The sequence below is a fragment of the Amphiprion ocellaris genome, chromosome 16 (assembly GCF_022539595.1).
Source record: "Amphiprion ocellaris isolate individual 3 ecotype Okinawa chromosome 16, ASM2253959v1, whole genome shotgun sequence".
Lineage (NCBI taxonomy): Eukaryota > Metazoa > Chordata > Actinopteri > Pomacentridae > Amphiprion > Amphiprion ocellaris.
This window is the reverse complement of record NC_072781.1, coordinates 10,758,039-10,777,497: the sequence shown is the minus strand read 5'-3', so window position 1 is coordinate 10,777,497 and position 19,459 is coordinate 10,758,039. Positions and strand designations below refer to the sequence as shown.

Genomic DNA, 19,459 nt, shown 5'->3' with positions numbered 1-19,459 from the left:
ACTGATTGGACAGGAGTGCAGCCCACTGATTGGACAGGGAGTGACGACACACGAGAGCGACTCCAGCACGAAAACAAAAGCGGCATTTAAAAAAAACTAAACAGCGACGGTGCGCATTGCTCTTCACAGACCTCTCTGTCTTCATAATTTTAATATGACAGCCAGACCTGTACCGTGGGTGAATGAAGAGGTCGAGACTTTTCTGTCTTTGGTGGTGGACCCAAGAATACAGAGGGAGCTGGACATAGAAAGTTTATCAGGAGGTCTCTGAGCGGATGGCCGCCCACGTATACAGTAGACTGTATATAAAGAGGACAGAAGCAGTGTAGGGAGAAGCTGAAAAAGCTCAAAAATGACTATTGGTCCACCAAGGACCACAGCAGCTGGCGTGGGTGTTGGAAGAGGTTTAATGGAAGCTATTTACTGGCACCGCACCGACGAGCAACAGGAGGGAGACTCAGCTGCTGCATTATTGGAGACGTTCAAGAATGGTGAGTGTTTTGTGACTTCAAGAAACTTTTACATCATTTATCCCATTGGTGGCAAGCTTCTTTTAAGCAAACAAGTATATTTAGAAAGTAACGTTGTTGTCTCCTGTAGCAGACAATGAGCTAGCTAGTTAGCCATCAGCGCTAGCTAGTTAGCCATCAGCGCAAGCTAGTTAGCCATCAGCGCTAGCTAGTTAGCCATCAGCGCTAGCTCCGTGCTCTGCTTGTATTTCGTGCTGCTGTTTCTAACGTTTAGTTCTCAGAAGCTAATACATCAGTCTGCATGACGAACTACGCTAGTGGTCGTACAGGTTTATTTTTTTCACAAGTTACAATGTCGTATTTTTCGTGTACTTAGGGTGAATGTTTATTTCTGTTCAAGAATCCCTTTCCACATGTGAAGCCTACTCCACCTCCGTCGCGGAGCCCCCAGCTCCCCTGCCTCCTCTCCACCACCAGTAGCGGCTCCTCTCCAGCACCAGCATCGACACCAGCACCAGCTCGGACACCGACACTGTCAACATCAACGTAACAGCAACGTCTTATTACCGGTAAGACACGGTAAACAGAGACCATGGTTGATTTTCGCATTATTATTATTGCAGGTGTAAATGCCTGCAAGCATGATCAGAACAGCGAGACCAACGACCAAGAATTCAGACAGGTGTAAATGCAAACTGTGCAGCATGCCAGCTCAGGAACGCCTGATGAAAGCTACATGTAGCTACAGTGACACATAAACAGAACACATGCAGCTCCATTTTTTTTCCCATTGACTTAACAAGCAAGTCACTCTAATTTACTTTCTCATGCAATGTAGTATTGCAACCATTCTTCTTATAGTCACTAGGTAACTGTGAAACTGAATGAAAATATACATAGAAATAAGAAAACACAGCTGTTCTTAGGAACTCCAAAATGTGCACAAGATGAAATGAAGTTCACACCACGTTGTTTTTAGTTGTGATGGAGGAGATACTATTTGTGCTTCAGTTAAAGTAAAGAGTGCCAAAAATTTATTAAAGTAAAACAATCAAAGACATGATCATGATTGAAAATCAATGGACGGGTGGCTAAACACATCACATCATAGCTGTGGAGTCCTTCTAGCTCCTGGGGACTACAATCTCTCAGGACCTGCAGTGGGAGACAAACATCCACTCCATCCTGAAAAAGGCTCAGCAGAGGATGTATTTCCTACAACAGCTGAGGAGACATGGCCTGCCTCAGGAGCTGCTGATCCAGTTCTACACTGCAGTCATCCGATCTGTCCTGTGCACCTCTGGATCAGTCACACAGCAGGACAGAAACAGACTACAGCCTATAGTACAGACTGCAGAAAACATCATCAGAGACCCCACTCACCCTGGACATAAACTGTCTCCCCCCTCCCCTCTGGCAGGCACTACAGATCCCTGTACACAGAAATCACCAGACACAAAAACAGTTTCTTCCCCACTGCCATCACTGTAATAAACAGCTGAGCCATTCCTAAACACCTGTACAATAGTCAGTATTCCAATGGACATGTACAGCATTTTTTTTCACCATGAACAGCATTCTCTGCTTTTGCACTACTGTGTTTATAGCAATTATCATTTTGCTAATGTGTTTATTCCAGTCTAGCTGTAAATTTCTGTATATATTGTTTTATTTAATTTTGCTATTTCATTTTTCTTCCTGTTCCTCTTTCTATAGTTTCTTCATTTTTTATTATTCTCTTCATATTCCTAGTGTGACACCAACAGCCGAAACCAAATTCCTTGTATATTGTGTACTTACTAAAGCTGATTCTGATCACTTTTCTGTCTTTGGTCTAGGCAAGAGGAAAAGGTGCAACAGAAAATTGGACCTTCCAAGTGTGCTTGTGGAGATGCCGGCTGAGAAGGAGCGGAACCGGCACCCAGCATGATGAGAACATCTGGTTGCTCCTCAGCGAGGCAAGAGAGAATGAAGCGGCCTTGCAGCGGGAGGAGATGGCCCAGAATGCTGCCTTCAACCAGTCATTCCTGGGTGTACTGGGGCAGCTGGTGCAGGCAGTGGGCAGCCAGCGAGTCCACATCCCAGAGACTTGAGATTGAGGCCTTGTCCACACGTAGCAGGGTTTTTGTAAAACCGAATATCCTGCCCCCCTCCGTCTAGAAAAAAACTTACGTACACACCACCTCGTTTTTAGAAAAAAACTTCATCCACACCTAACCGCATAAGTGTGTTTTTCAGCACATTCATAAGCATGCCGGACCTTTAGGTGGCAGTAGTTCCCCAAATCCTAGCAAGGTGGTGGAGAATAACCGTCCTTAACGTTGTCCTTCGCCTGTGTTGTTGAATGTGGAGCAGTATCTGGGCTTGTAAAAACAAGCAAGTAAAAAGCGCCTGCACATGAAACAGCGCCCAAAACCTTGTGAGAGCATCCATACTGTTACCGAATGTAAACACAGGTCGCATATGTGATGTAAGAACATATTTTGTCGCAGGCGGTGACGTTTTGAAACGCAAAACCCCGGTTACTGATGTCCACATGCAGATGCATAAAACAGAGAATTTGCAAATCTTCACTTTGGTCGTAGTTTTTAAAAAATCGTTTTTGATGACGTAAATCTGCGTTTTCGTGTGGATGATAGGCCGAATTGTAGAAAAATATCTTCGTTTTGTGAGATACCTGGCTACGTGTGGACAAGGGCTTAGTTGTATATAGTTTTACTTTTAGCCCTCCACTGTAGGAGAGGCCCACCACAGTTTGTACTTTGCACATTGTAAATAGTTTTGATTTTGCTGCTGACTAATAAACTATTTTGTGACTTATGTGATTGCATCATAACTTTTCATTTTGTCTGTTAAGACACTGGTAGGAAAAGAGTCAACAGTCTGAACCAAACAATTCTGTATTCCCTAATAATGCATTTATGTTTAATGGGATTTGACATGTTTTAACACAAACTCCTTTATGGTTCATAATTCCATTGACTGAATTACACCAAAGCAATACTGATTTATCAAACTGGAATATTGTTAAAACAGCTGTTTTAATGTCTTGGTGTTTGTCATGTAATCTTGCTAACCTTCACAAATAAAACAATAGCATAGACACATCTGCAAAAGGTACAAAAGTTTATTGTCAGAATTGCATTAAAGAAAACAATAGCGGTCCGGGGACAGAAAAACAGAAGTATAGTGAGAAGAATAACTTAACTTTTGCATGACACGTAGTACATCAAGTGCATCCTGTACGTCTCTGCCCTCCTCCTCTACACCTTGTGCCACTGCAGGCTCATGTGCTGCTCCTTCAGGTAAATCCCATGAAGTCTCACAAGAGAGCCACCTGAAACACATACACAGCATACATATTTTAATACCTAATAGCGACAAACTGCAGCCATTACAGGGTCGTTCACAGGACTGATACACGATAGCTAGCGAACTAGCATTAGCTTACCCTCATATGTTGTCTCGTTCATATCCTCTTGTCTTCGACTCGATACTGCTGCATCGCCTCCCAAACTCTCCTGTGTGTCTCCTGAGTGTTCCGACTCGCCGCTCTCAGCTTTCTCCGACTCTTCAATTACTTTGAATCTGACAGAAAGCCACAGACCGAGCAGCAGGTGAACCATCGTCTCCGTTATGTTGCGTTTGTGTCGCACGCAAATGACGTTAAGGGACTTTCGACTCGCTGCGCTATGACGACTCCACCCCTAAGGAGTACGCTATTGTAATGGACGCTATTCCTCAGGGCGTAATGATGCTCTTTAGAGGAGAAGATTTTTCAGCTAATGGGAGGCCACCAATAAAATCTTCATCAGTTTTTGAAACAGTGACTGGCAAAATATGTTTTGCATCAAGTCCTGCCACGAGAAATAAAAACATTAGAGCTTTACAACAGAAAAACTTTGCCACTGTGCCTTATGTTACTCATTATTGGAGACAATTTGTTCCTGATATCAATTGGAATGTTGTATGGACTCTTCCCTCTAAATATCTCATTACGAACATACTACGGGATGTGTGTTTCAAATTGCTCCACAGATGCTACGCAGCCAAGCAATCCTTACACAAGGACACAGACTACAATTGCTCTTTCTGTACTCATGACTCTGAGACTGTCATACATCTGTTCTGGAAATGCCCCTTTACTGTGAAATTTTGGAAAGACTTCATTCTCTATGTCCGGACCAATATCTTCATTAACTTTTCTCTTACCTATCCCAATGTGCTTTTTGGTTTTTATAACATAAGTAGCCCCAAAACAAAGGAATATTACATGATTAACTTATTACTAATCTTTGCAAAATTTCATATTCATAAGTGTAAATTCACTGCTAAAAAAAAACCTTTTTAAACTATACTTGCTTGAACTGGCACAGTACAAAGATTCTATTCAATACTCTTCAAATCCCAAAGCTGTGAAAACATTGGAAGGTTTCATGCAATATAACTGCTGATTGTATTTTTTATTGTCTTTATATTATTTTTATTTATTTGTTGAACATTATTGTTTTTCACTGTTTTGTTTTAAGTAAAAACCCCTGGCATAATAAATGTAATGTTATTATGAACATTCAATAAAAAAATAAATTAATAAATTAAAAAAATAAAAAATAAAAAATGACGACTCCACCCACGATGAGGCTATATGGAAAAACAACTAAACCGAGACGAGCCGAGTCAGATATAATAGTGGCGAACCGTACCGCGCCGAGTAGATGCTTGTGGAATCGCGGCTGAAGTTCCACAATGCAGTTCGTGTAATGTTGTTTGACGAGACTACAGGCGGGAGAAGATCTTGCAGCTGTGATGATTTCAGCCCTGGAGCTTTTCAGCGACTTGTTAATCCCGCCGTAGATGGAAAATGAAGAAAGCAACAGAAAATCAAGGAAACACTCGGTAAGGAGACCTGCCGACTCCGATTTCACCCTGTTGCTAAGTTGCAAGCGGGTTAGCCAGCTAGCTAAACACTTCCTGAAACGACGACATGCTAATTTTCATGATACACTTCAAGTTAGCCGGCTATTGTACGTCTTATATGCACTCTTAGAGTACTTATCAGTGTTATTCTTTCCGTTCTGGTCTGTTTATCATTAACGTAAACACGCTACTAAAACTGCAAATACACGTTTTCATGCTGTTTTGCCTGCTAACGTTAGCTAGCTGTTCCCCTTTGTAGCTGCTAGCCTGTGTAACGTCACTGTTGTGTTTATTCGTTAACGTGACCGAGATTTCCAACTGACGCTGCTGACCTGGGGTTTAGTTTAGAATTGTAGATGTTTATGTCGCTGCTTTCAAAGCGACATCACCGTCTGTCAAAGTTAACACCATGTAGCCTGGAAATATTTACAGCTGCAGGACTCGTGTTGTCATTTTCACGTAGCATGCTGTGATTGGTAGCGGTTAGCTGAGCTGACTAGCGGGTGTCTCCCCGGTGTTAGCTGCGGGAGGAGGACTAGCTCTAGGTTTGATATGTATGCCGTACTGGGTTCTTCGTCGTCTTATTTAAAAATAGACGCGCGCTTATGTTGCACTGTTATTGTCGCCTTGGTTACTAAACTAATTTTGGTAATGAAAACATTTGTCCCTCTGGCTTTCTTACAGAGCACTTGGAGAATACTTCTCACCGAAGAGTAAAGGTGGGTCACAGTGACACATCCTCATTTCACGTGATCAGAGGTTGATGCCTCAGAAAGTAACGTCTTTGACGTTACACCGTGACGTTTGCATTAATATGTGCGTTTTAAGGTTGTCGTATAAAATGACAATGACAGGTGTTTCTTAAAAGTGTTAGACCTAATTTATCCCAGTTGACATTGCTTATGCAGAATTACACTGTATATTCAGTGTTGGATAGAGTATTGTTTGAACCCTTAGATTAATGTTGAATGTGTTCGTTTTTTGAGATAGAAGACAAACCACTTCTCTCCAATTAAGCTGTTTATTTTCTAAATATCAGTGTCCCAAAAGAATCTTGTACAAAGACCTTTTCTGTTTGGAACAGTCTCCCAGAAAAGGATAAAATCAAAAGTGAACACAATATTTTATTCAGTCTAGTATTGTGTGATAGGTCAGAGATATAAACATCTAATTCAAATATTGAAATGTGATTGGCTCAAGGTGGGGATGAACCGTGGTTTAGACTTAGTTCTCCCATTAGTTGGTGCACAGATATGTCCATATCTCTTGGCACACGATTCCTCCAATCCCCAGGAGCCGCACCCTGTAAAAAGAACCCTCCTGCAAACTTTTTTCCCCGCTTTCTACCAGTTAGTATTATTCCAATTTTAGCTGAGATGTGATGCAGCCTTTAGTGGTATCTCATAGGGAGGATGCAGGTGTCCCTTAGCGAGGATTCTTATGGTTTTCTCCCTCAAACAACCTTGAATTAGCAGTTTCAGTAAAATTAGTTGTTAAATTATAAGAAAATCGAAATGTGCTGTGTATCAAGGCCAAAACTCTAGCTTTGTTAGTGTGTGCATGTGTAGAAGAAGAAACATTTTTTGTAAGTAGCTGTAATTTTCCAGCCTGTCCTGTCTGTATCCATCAGAGCTTGGAGTTAGTGCTTAGCTCCATCTCTTTCCTTTTAAAGGTCAAGCACAACTCATGGTTTCATTGCCCATTAAATGGTTATTATTATCAATGTTATAACACTCATATGTAATATCAATTTCAGTGTACAGTTATTAGCACCTTCGTGAGATAAAAATCCGAAGAAATTTCAATGTTCAGTTAGTAGTGCCTTTGTGAGATAAAATAAATCCTAACACTAATCACATTAACACAAGGTAATTGGAGTCTCAAATTAGCAAACCTGGGCTTCATTTGTTTAAAAAAAAATGGATGTAGGATTCACCCCAAAAGTAAACAAAAGCACAAAAGACAACATAATAAACAGATTAATGCAACTCTGCACACCTCGATGCAGAATATACGTCTGCCCACTACACTCTCATCATCTTACAAGGAACTGCAAATGTTCAGTGTCAATCTATCGAAGATGTTGATATATAAACTGGAAGTAGTGAGTGATGGTTGTAGTAGCTGTTAGTGCAGCAAATAAAGCAGTGGTCCAACATAGACATGTGCTTTCCCGCACAGTGCTAGGGTGGCAGCAATCTAGTGAACAACATGAATGTCACTTTGTCTTTTTTAAAATGTCACTTTGTCTTTTAAAAGCAATGAAACAACAGCATTTCGACCTACCTCTGTTAAAACTACACACCCATGGACAAATGTAAGACAGAACTATTTGCGTTGCATTCCTCTCGGTAAAACTAGATATGCATTAGTATTTGAGTATTTATCAGTTTTGACAGCATATAGCCCAGAGAGACGATTGAAGCGTTTCTGCTAAAATGCTGTAACAAAAACAGTCCCTTCAGGAAACCATAATGCATGTGTTGTTTTTCTTCCTTGTTCTAGTGAAGGACCTCGCACCTCGCTCTCTACCACAGTCCTTTCACCAGGAGACTCCAATGAAGCCCTCTCAAGTCCCGAACCGGCTTTCTCATCCACTACCGAGGAGGATGTTACCTCATCAAACACCTCAGCTGTGCTACAGGGACAGACCACATTCACGTTGGCACCCTCCTCATCCCTCTCAACCAATTTTTTCAACAGGGATTGTTCCAAACAATGCAGCTAACATTGGAAACTTGGTAAATAGTCCCCCACTAATGGCCAGGGACAAACTGGATCCTCTGGAGCATTCGGCGCCACCAGGACCAAGACCGTTTTTTCCTTCTTTTCTTTCGCCAGTTAGCCTGACCAACATGGATACCTCACCTAATGGGCCACAACCTTCATATCCTGCTGCATTTTCCCCCGCAACCCCTCACTTCATGAGCAGTTGCTCCCCATCCTCCTACATCAAGAAAAATCCAGTGACTGAATCCAAGGTTACTTTGTTTAACTCAGGAAGCAAAAATGTAACGACACAAAACCAAGAATCAAAACAGGTATTGTTGTCTTGTTTGTAAAATGTTGTCATTAGTGAAACTTAGTTTTGGTGCTTGTCTAAGTATCTTTATGACTTTTACTGTAGCAGTTGTGATGCTGAATTGTTTTTGGTCTTACTATTTACTCTGTCAGGGTCAATCTAGCGATGTGAGAAGTTACACACATACTGTCGAGCTGCGCAGGCCGCCAATAAGCCTGAAAACCTCATCACTCAGCAACGGAGCAACCCTAGAAGTTAAGCCACCACCCTCTTCAGGCTCAGAGCGCTGCCATCCTGATGTCAGCCGGAGGCCTTTGTGGGGCTACCAGCCTCCAAATACCCAATCTTCTGACAGAAGTGGTGCTTACAGTTTACCTTTAACCCATGGGCCTACTGCCCCTTGCCAGGTAAAGTTTCTTATATCTTTAAAGACTCCTGAAGTTTATTTGATTTTTTTGCAACCCCAATGGAGAGTTCCTGCATTCTGCCTGCAAAGCTCTGATTGACTTGGTGCTTTTTCCAGCCACTGAAGCAACCGTCAATAAACACAGTGTTAGACCTGTTTGACGCAGCATTGGTGATTCAAAGGTTAGCAACAGGCTACAGCAGGATGGCCACAAGATGAAAGTAGTAGCTTAAGTAGTATGTAATCATTAGTAACACTGTCTTTGTTGAAAAATCACTGCAGGAAATCTGCTTCCTTGTGGTTAACTTTTACTTCTTTTTTTGTAGAGCCAACAAGTGCGAACACCTTCAAGTGAAAATGAACACAAAATTACAGGTCAGTACATGTTGTCCTTTACTCCCCATTTGTCTAGTTCTTACTCATCACTCAAAGCTGCAAAATTATAAAGTAGCTGGCATTGTATCGGGTTTGTCACTTGAGTTGTTTACATCCTGTAGTTTCAATACAGAAAAAATGCAATTGACTTGTAGATAATGTAATGAATACAGATGGCGCTGAGATCGTTCACTGGTGGGATGTAACTTAAAAACTGGACTGGCATATCTTATTTGGAAAGTACAATGAGCGTCGGCAGCAGTAGTGCCATTTTTTTTATATTCTCAGAATTCCACCATATCAGATAATACAGCAGTACTATTTTATATGGACACATATTTTTCTTGGAACACAAAAATATCAGATTTCATAATCCCTGAACCTCTATTTAATTCATATTATTTATTTTACTGTTTTTCTACTGTGATCCTTACATGAATTACTTAAATCGAGGGTCTTTGTTTCTAAATGCCTAAAAATTGTAAGCCTGATCAGTTGGCAGTTACATAATAAGCTGTTACCTTTACATATGATATATCACTGCTGCAGTTATTTTTATTATTGATCATGTATTTTGTCATAGATCTATTAAAAACAAAATGACTGAAAAATGGCAATTGCACAAAAGAGAAATGGAATAGATTTGCTATAGAACACTGAAAAACAGCAAAATTTTCCATATAACAAACTAAAACATTTCAAGTGTTGTCATTTTTTAAAAAATTGACTGATTTATTACCAGAATAGATGCCATGTAGTTTTTTGTTGCTGATTAATGTTCTCCTGGTAACAAGTTGTGCTGTAATTGTGGGTAATTATCTGATTAAAGCACACAGCTGGTAGTATAGCAACTCTGGTGAACATTGATATAGATAGACACTTGTAAACGCTGAATATTGGTGAAAGAAAGAAAAGATTTTTGTCTTTTTTTTGTCTCCTGCAGTGGACTTGAATTGCTCACCTCAGAAGAGATACAGGGAGTTTGAACACTGTCACGAGAATACCAACAAACAATGTCTTCAAGAGGCAAACTCTCATGTAACACAAACGACAAAATCCACTGTTCAGGGTGTTTCACTGGTCTGTCAGCCATCACCGAAGAATACTTCAGTCTTGGAGCTATCATCAAAAACCACAGAAAGTCATCTGAGTAAGGAGCTGGCATGTGGACAGTCGACATGCATGGAGCCATCGTCAGCATTCAAACCCACACAGTCAGGCTGCATATCATTGTCCCCCAAACACTGTACTGGGAGACCACCATCAATGGGGGCAAAGCAAGTCTTTTCAAATGCTGTTCAGAATCATAAAGTGGAGACAAAAGAGTTAAAATCACCTTCTAAGTCAAATGAAGAAAGTGTGAAAAAAAGAAGGGAAGAAAACCACAAAATGGATAATTCAAGCACTTTGTTATCTTCTGAGTGTTCTCAGATGGACAGTAAACACTCACCTCATTCTGAGGTAAGCAGCCACCACTCAGGTCATACTGCCTGTAGTACCTCAGGCTCATCAGTGAAGCCACTAAGCAAAAGTAATCAGGTGGGGGACAGCAGAAAATTGGACAGTAGCACGCCCAAACCAACCTCTAGACCAAATTCAGGCTCTTCGAGCTGTCGCACAATAGAGCGGAGAAAAACTTCTCGTAGAAGAAGATCTGTAGTGCCGCTCGATGATACAGATGAGCTTTTCACCCCTGATCCCTTTACTTACGTAGTCAGCCCTGCATGTAAGAACGCAAAGTCTAAGGTAAATGGGGAAACAAACAAGTCACCCATATCAGAGAAAGGTTGTTTATCCAGCCATTCATCTAGTTCCAGTCCCTCATTAACTGTGTCGTCACATCACAAAACTCAAAACCACACAGCGAATGGATCTACTCTTGCAGTACCTTCCTCTGCACGTGATACACAAATCTGCTTGCCAACTGTGACTTTAAAGCGGGTAAAACTTGAAAACTGCGCTCCAAAAGGAAAGGAACTCAAAAACAGTCCCACCAGTTCTTCAGGCAGGCAGCTAAAGAGTGAGAGTGTTAAATCTGAGAACAAACACACATCTCCTTTCTCCAACAACACGAGTTCATGCGAGACTGATGTTTCTTCCTCCAAGCAAAGTCCTACATCCCCTTGTAGATGGCCAAGTGAAACGAGTAGAAAGCAGGGGAATGAAGACGATCCCATAGATGTGGAGCTGGACCTGGACCTGGGCCTGAGCTTTGCATTGGATGTGGATGTAAGTCAGGGCTCACACAGCAGTGAGGACGAGCAGCTGATTTCATTGCAGGAGATAATGGAACGTGTTGCCAAGCCTCCAGACACACCAGAGAAAGGAGCCTTCTCAGAGCCTAGTACACCTGGACATCCCACCTGCCAGTTAAAAAAGGTAAGCTTCACATGAATACATAATATAAACTCACTGAGCTAAAGGCCAGTAAACCTCAGCTTATTACTCTGTTTCGATCTAAATGTCACCTGTTGCTTCCTTCCACAGCTCACATTGCCATCCACCACAAGGTCAGGCATCTATAAGAACAATCTTGACCAGATGCTGACAGAAATAAACAACAATAAAAAGTACATTATTCAGAAAATTTCATTCATTATCTTTTATTGTATCTACAGTATCTTTGCAAGAGTGGAGTTAACTTTTTCTGCATTCTTTGTATCCATCAGAGCAAAAGAGATTGAGACACAGCTTCTTAATGCATGTAATGAGGACCTGCTGAGGATCGCTGAATATGAGGAGACAGAGGAGAACCAAGAGGAGGGCATCTCCACTGAGCAGCAGTAAGGATCTCACCTATTGTACATCATCACTGGAACATAGTCTTCACGTGGGACTTAACTCTGAAGTACATGTGATGTTTTGTCATAATTTGTTTTCCAGGGAATTCTTGCAGCGCTACTCGTTGATGTCCAGTGCAATCAGGGAAGTGCCCCCAGGAGAAGTAGTGTTCAACGTGGAGAAGTTTGGCCAGATCTTTAATCAGGATTCACTGCAACTCAGGCAATGCATGGTCAACCCACAGGGGACAGCACAGAAAACACTTCTTTGGTGAGCTGTATTTGTGTGTCTATATGTGTATAGGAATGGTAAGAGCAACATTTTAACTGAAAGCCTGCTCAAAACGTTATTAGGTATTACCATATTACTTGCACAAATCCTTATACTTGCCCATTTTTGCTTTTTACACATCAACTTTGAAGACAAAATGTCTTGACTATATCCAACCCACTAACAGGTGCCATGATGAAAAGATGATCAGTGTTATTCACTTCACCTGCCAGTGATCATAATGTTATTCCTGATACAACAAAGGCTGCTGAGCACATTTATGCTCTCAAGGGAATGAATAATTGGGATTTTTAATGGTGCTCTTCTTCTGGCCACAAACTACATTTTTGGCCTCATCACTGAAGAGGTGAATCATGTGTGTTGTTGGATCCACCTAGCACTTGGGATGTATTGAACATTTCAGCCTCTCTTAGCCATTAGCAGAGCTTTAGACTGTTAGTTTTGCTAAATAATGCATTACTTTACTCTTTCTCTCTCCACTTATATCCCCCTGCTTTATTTCAGGTCCAGCCCAGCTCAGCTCAGACTGCATTTGAACATTGGATTGTTCCAGGAAGCGTACAACTGTAACTCACCCTGTCCAACTCAGATTACCCGTTTCCTATTCAAGGTAGGCTCAACGCACCTATAACGTGTTGGTAGTGATTTTGATGTCTAAATGTGAGTTTTGGCTGTAATTCTTTGGTGGTCTTTTCAGATGATGTCCGTCCATAGTGAGAGGATGGTATCTGAAAAGCTACTACAGGCCCTGTGTGACATTGCCTGCACTGCTGCTTATCAGATAGGTCAGTAACACCACTACTCCCCCATAGGCTTTTGTATTTTGTCAATAAGGTGAATGATATTAACAGATGTTTTCCTGTGTGTGTACTTACTCAGTGAAAAATTGCAGCCAGCAGTTTGAAGTATGGGTGCCCAGTTTAGCTGATGTGACGCTGGTCCTGATGAATATGGGCGTTGCGTTTGTCACCCTCTTCCCTTTTGAGAATCTACAGCCTCCATTCACAGAAGGAGATTTGCTGTAAGTAGCATTTCTTTGTGAATTACTCATTAATTTTTTGGGCTTTTTAAAAAAAAAAGAATGTAAGAAGTCAGCTTAACGTTGTTTATTTGATGTATTTTAATTTCATGGAATTGAACTTCTGTGTTTCTGCAGGGAGGACATCTACATTAAAAGTGAGAGTCCCTCTGATAACATGGAAGAAATCACTTTCCCGGAACACAACTGCAACAACGTCTTGAAGGTATAACGCAATAGGAAACGATGGTGATTCTTAAGAGCAGTTGGCTTGAGAAAACACAGCTTCACAATTCAGTCTTGGTTATTTCTCTTGGTTCTGATTTGCAGTATCTGTCCTACTGTATGGGCCTGTGCCCACGTGCATACAGCGACGAGGAGCTGCTGCTGCTGCTAACTGTGGCTGGCAGGGTCGGCCTGGACACACGGCTCATCCTGCAGTCCACTGTGGAGCTGTACCCTCTGCACTATAAAATTGTCAACAACTTCAGGGACTGGGACACTATGGTAAGTGATTGAATAAATCAGATTCTTTAGATTTTCTATGAATCCAGAGGGATAGTGACAAACAGGGATTTTGTTAAGTCTGTCTTTTTGCTGAAGTGTTTGGCCGTATCTGTCTAATTAAATGGTTTTTTTTTTTAATGTCTTTAGCTTCCTCGAATATGTCTGGCCCTCACTAATTTGACAGACGACCACCACAACATGTGCCTCCTAGTTCAACTTCTGCCTGACAACACACGTGGAAAGTAAGGCTTTTTGTCCTTCTTTTTTTCTCTTATCTGCTTGTCTCAGTAATTTTTACATAATTGATTTTATTGCTGTTTTTCTTAAATTGTACACCATTAAAAAAATATTACTTTGTTTGGACAGACAATTGCGCAGACATCTTAGCATGTCCATGATCTCTAAGCTGCTGGATGGAAGCTGCTCTTACAGACCAACACAAAAGGAGTTTCAGGTAATTTGCTTTACTGTAACTTAAACACTTTCCTTTAGAGCATAGCACTTGAAATATGTGCACTTTCCTTGTACAGCAGTTTTGAAGTCATTAATTTCATGAATGTAATTTGTGTGGTGCTTAGCTCTCTGAACTGAGGCATTACCTTCCCCGCATGCAACCTTCCACCCTTCTCCGAGGCTTGCTGAAGAATTCGAAAGATAAAGAAGAGGACATGGCCACCCTCGACCAACAGGTGAGCATTGTGTTAAATTTCAAAATGTTCCTACCTGAAATCAATTTTAGATTTTTCTTTTATGTACAAGAACCCTAATTCACGAAACTTTCACTGAATTTTAATGTAAACTTTCTGTCCACTGTGTTCCAGTCCTACTACCTGTGCTACAGCCTTTTGACACTGGCAAATGAAGCATCCAATTTTCATTCCTTCACGGCTCATCAAAAGGTAAATTGTTTTTCTTTTTCTGAGCTAAAAATCAATGGAGATTGCAAATATTGAAATTGTTATATTCTTGTGCTTAATGCTAAGTTAGCTTGTTTTTTTCCCTGTTTCTTAGGGCCAGCTGCTGTCCCTGTCGTCTGAGTTGAATGCACATGTGAAGTGTGACATCAGAGAAAGCGAGAAATGTCTTTACCGGAGCAAAGTTAGTACGAATTTTAAATATCTTTGGGTTTTTGTTTGCATCTGTAGGTATTTTGATCATGATTCACATACAGTAAAAAAAAAAAAAAACAGAAGTATGCGTTTTCTGAATACTTTAAAAATTGAATCTTACCTTGTCCTGAAGGAAATTTGTGTTGTAGCTCAGCACCAAACACACAAGTCAGAAGAATGCATTGATGACAGTAAATGGAAAAAAAACAGCACCTACAGTTGATGGCCAAAAGCATTATTTACAAACATTAGAAATATATACAAGCTTAATAATAAAACACAAATATACAGAATGTTTATTTGATGTATTAGTGACTTAAAGTTAGAGATCAGGTATGTGAGTGTATTTATTGCATTAACAAAGTTTGGCTTTTAATGCTGGTGGGTATAGGGATGATTTTAAGTGCTCTGTCAGGTTTAAGCATCGTATAATTATGTCTAGAAGTAAGTGACAGTCTGGATATCAAACTGGTTGATGGGAGGAATTAAGAACAAAATTGTTAGGCATTTTTACAGACGTCTTCATAGTTGACACAAGATGCAACTTAGACTGTGCTGCAATATTTGCCCTCATGATAAACATAAGTGTTGATATTCTAGATGGTCCTGTCGTTCCTGCAGATAGTGAATCAGTGGAAGTTTATTTTGGCTCCTGGCACCATCTTCAACAACTGGCCCATTTCTCAGCAGGAGTGGCAGCACTTTGTTGAATACTGAGGCAAAGTCACACAATTACAGACTAGTAGTACTTCGGGGTCCCACCAAATGCTAAAATTGTGTTGGCATGTGAGGGTAACATCCTCAACACCTTCACCTACACAACAAGCTGACTGAAGTGGATCTGTCTGATGTTCCATCTGCCTCAGTACCTCTTGTTTAACCAGTTTGTCAAAGCCTTTTAACACAATAGAGATAGGACCAACTGTTCTGAAGACGGTTTTAAATCATGTAGTAGACAAAGAAAACTGCATCTTTCACAAGTGCAAGCATGTTTTGAGTTTGTTAAAAGTCAAGTTAAATCTTTTTTTTTTACAATTGTCAGTTGTCAGCTGCTCCTTCGGTAGTAACACCGCACAAAGAGGTTTATTGTACAAATTTGTCATCCAATCCATGCCCCAGACTTGATGTTCCAAGTATCAGAACTAAACAACTGCTTTTAAGTTCTAATTTCAAAACTTTACTAAAACATAAAGATTTTGTCTTCTCACCTAAAGGCAGCGTTTTCCCCCCAATGTCAATGTTACTGTAACCCTAGTTTAGTAATGCTTCCCACAAAGATATATACATATCCAGTCCATCAGTCAGACAAACTTGGCATTCCTGTAGAGCAAGAAAATAGTTAGGGGGGATTCTGTGGCAAAGTAGGCAGAATCTTACTGATACTGACAGTAGTTCAATGTCAGATGAACATATTTTCCTCTGGACTGTGACAAGAATTGTTTCCTCATAGCTTAATTTAATAAAAACTGGCTCAGTTATCCAACCAGGCTGCTTATTAGTGTCTTATGATTGGCACACAGTATATTTGGATGAGGTTAGACCTGTTAGCACTGTGACAGCATGATACATTTGTCTACCCAACAAGTGAAAACTGTGCCTGGACCATGACCTAAAGTTAATCTATTTATTATCAAAGACCAACAAATATCCACAAAGGAGGAGCTGGAACCAATGGGTTTTGGCAACATAAACAAGGAACTGCTAGCCATATCTGATTGATTGATTTATTTTTTTTTTGACTGAAATATGGATTAATTGCCTAGCTGTTTTAGCTCTAAATGGAGCTGCTATGGCCCCTATTCTACTCAGGTCAGATGTTTGTGTCCAGCCCGTGCGGTTTTACACTAAAGCACATTTTGGGAAACTGTTATCTTACTCAAATGCTGCCCAAAAACTGTGGCAGAAATGTTTGTACTACTGTCAATATGTAAATCTGGTTTGTATTCACAATCTGTAACAACATATACAAATAATTTTTGATGTTTCAGGGTTGCTAATCATTCACACCAGGGTACACTGTTTGGAAACATTATTCTGTGTGACAAGATCTACTTTTTCCTCGTCTCTCTCCAGGTAAAGGACTTGGTGGCCAGGATCGATACCAAGTGGCAGATGCTCCTTCAGAGGACCAGGCCTCTTGATGTACAGTACTCGCACTCTAATACGCTACAGTCTTCCTTTTCTTTCTTTTTCTTTACTTTGTGAAGATCATAATTTCCCATATTGTCTTTTCCTCCTTTAGGGTAGGCTGTATGATTACTGGCAGCCGGGGGATACACTGATCAGCAGCCAAGAAGATGAAGGAGATGAAGAGGTCACTGTGATAGAAGATGAGACCGTGATGGAGGAGGAAGAGGAAGATGCTAATGTATCAAGGGAGACTGATGTCGTGATGGTTGCTGAGGAGGAAGAGGAGGAGAAAGAAGTGGACAGGGTGGAGGCAGAGGAGGATATGATGCTTGATGAAAAGCCGGGAGAAATGGTGGGACAGGATGGTACAGTGAATGCAACAAACAAAACAGAGGGTGCAACAGAGTCAATGCCTTGTGACTTGAACCAAGTGATGCCTGAGGCGGAGCCTGAAGTACAAAAGGAGCCTCAGGCAGAGGATGAGCAAACAGATGCTGCGAGCACAGATCGTACTGATGCGGAGGGTGAGACAGTTTGAAAACGAGAGATTTGTCACTTGGTACCAGCTGCTGATTTTGCGTTAGATATTTTCATTAGTTTTCAGGGCTTTAATAGCCATCGCCTTAATGTTCAGCTCAATTTGCACTATCTACCGGTCTTCCTCCATCCCTAAGCCCTAGGTTTCATAGTTTTCCACAGTAAATAAAGACACAAATATTAGGTGTATATTTATTAATAAAGCATTTTAGAAGAGAAGAATGTTGGTGGGCTGAAGCCTTTTCTACTTTGGAGTTTGTGCTGCACAAGAAACAAAATATTGATTTAATGTGTCTTTTTTCTACAAAAACAATAACTTAATGTAAATACATTTAGTAAATTATTTCTTGCTATGTCACTGTTTTTGTATGCTTAGTTGTGTTGTGTGTTGCACACTGCAATGGAGTGCCTATGTTTTATTTGATTTATTTTTTTTTTTAAAACATACTTGTCTTCTGGCAGTACTGTTTGTCCAACTTTAGTTATTCCTCAAAAACTTTATTTTTTGGTGTCAACACTTAACTCATCCAGACTGAATAACTTAAAAGCTAATTATTTGTCTAATTGTATATATGCTATTATGGCAAAAATTACCTTGTTGATAAACAAGCCCAAATATTTGTTTTTTGTCCTGGAAATTTAAAAGAAGAATACCAAGTACGGTATACTAGTTTTGTTGGCAGCACAGCCATATTGTAGTGGCTGTTTCTCCTTCCAGTGACTTAATCTTATACAATAGGTTTACTGTACATTATCTGTTTTGAAAATGCGACTTTAATTTGGTTTGTCAGCCACTTTGATTACCTACAATAATAACTGTAAAACTAAAGTTGGCCATTTTCACAGTAGGAAAAGCGCATAAGCTGCTTATAACATTAACAACAGTTCAATCGAGTGACCCAGTGAGCAATGGGAGTGAGCAAACAGTCGTCATACAGAGACCCTCAGCTGAAGCAGCAGTGGAACTCATTAATTTTGTTATTTATACCTCTGTTTTCCTGTTGTAACATGTCGAGGTGTCTTCAGTGAAAAGGCCCGTTAAATTATGTCTGTAAATCAGTTTTTGATGCATATCTTGTTTTTTGAAATACCATTATATTTTCACTGTTGCTTGTGTGAATTTTGTTAAGTTTCTCTTTGAGAAAAATATTTTTTTAATTATTACAAATGTTTTTATAGCTGTTGCCATGTGCAAAAAATAAACTTTGTTTACAAGTCCACGAAATTGTGTCTTGTATTTTGAAACCTGAGTATATTCCCACAAAGTTTAACAATGATATATTGCAGTACTGTGACTAATAGGGGATTTGCGAAGTGTATACGTACATAGAAATAGTTGTGAAAGATTGATAAAATTGTGGTTTCATATTTTGGGTAAGCAATGATAGGCAACTTGTTAGATCCAAGGTTTATTGTGCACTTTGTTTACTCTAAATGTAGCCTTTGGTAAAAAAAAAAAAAAAAATAGGTTTGGCTTTAAAAATGTTTTCTTTTAGGCAAAACTCATACACAGTATTATTTGTATACTCTGGGGTAGTTATGGATATTCCATAACAATGCAGGGTATTCTATAAGATCATTGTGTTTTTACTAGCAGGTCTATACATCTCTAAAAGGTCAGATTTACATGAGTTCAGAAAAGTAGCCCTGTTCCGTGATTATTCAAAGAAACTCACGAGCCTTTAAAATCCTCATATCTGGAGATGTGCAGTTTTCAGTGGAAAGGAAGGGTGTGAAGTACTGAAATCTGAAAAGTAACCTGTCACTAAAGCTGTCAGACACGTAGTGGAGTAAAAAGTACAATATTTACTTGTGAAATGTAGTGGAGGAGATGCTGCATGAAATGCAAATACTCCAGTGAAGTGCTAGTACCTCCAATTTGCACTTAGGTACAGT

General features: G+C 40.2%; 1 protein-coding gene across 1 annotated transcript; it reads left to right on the top strand.

The window, feature by feature from the left end:
• Nucleotides 1–5,225: 5,225 nt before the first annotated feature.
• slf2 (SMC5-SMC6 complex localization factor 2) lies at nt 5,226–17,999 on the top strand. The gene is made up of 21 exons (XM_023263888.3): nt 5,226–5,366; nt 6,072–6,106; nt 7,893–8,428; nt 8,562–8,816; nt 9,142–9,190; nt 10,134–11,569; nt 11,678–11,760; nt 11,860–11,973; nt 12,074–12,241; nt 12,767–12,872; nt 12,960–13,047; nt 13,142–13,283; nt 13,419–13,506; nt 13,611–13,787; nt 13,935–14,029; nt 14,154–14,241; nt 14,366–14,476; nt 14,609–14,686; nt 14,799–14,885; nt 16,970–17,038; nt 17,139–17,999. Exons 1-21 carry the CDS (start codon nt 5,332–5,334, stop codon nt 17,562–17,564), a joined length of 4,266 nt encoding a protein of 1,421 aa, XP_023119656.3. The 5' UTR covers nt 5,226–5,331; the 3' UTR covers nt 17,565–17,999.
• Nucleotides 18,000–19,459: the final 1,460 nt, after the last annotated feature.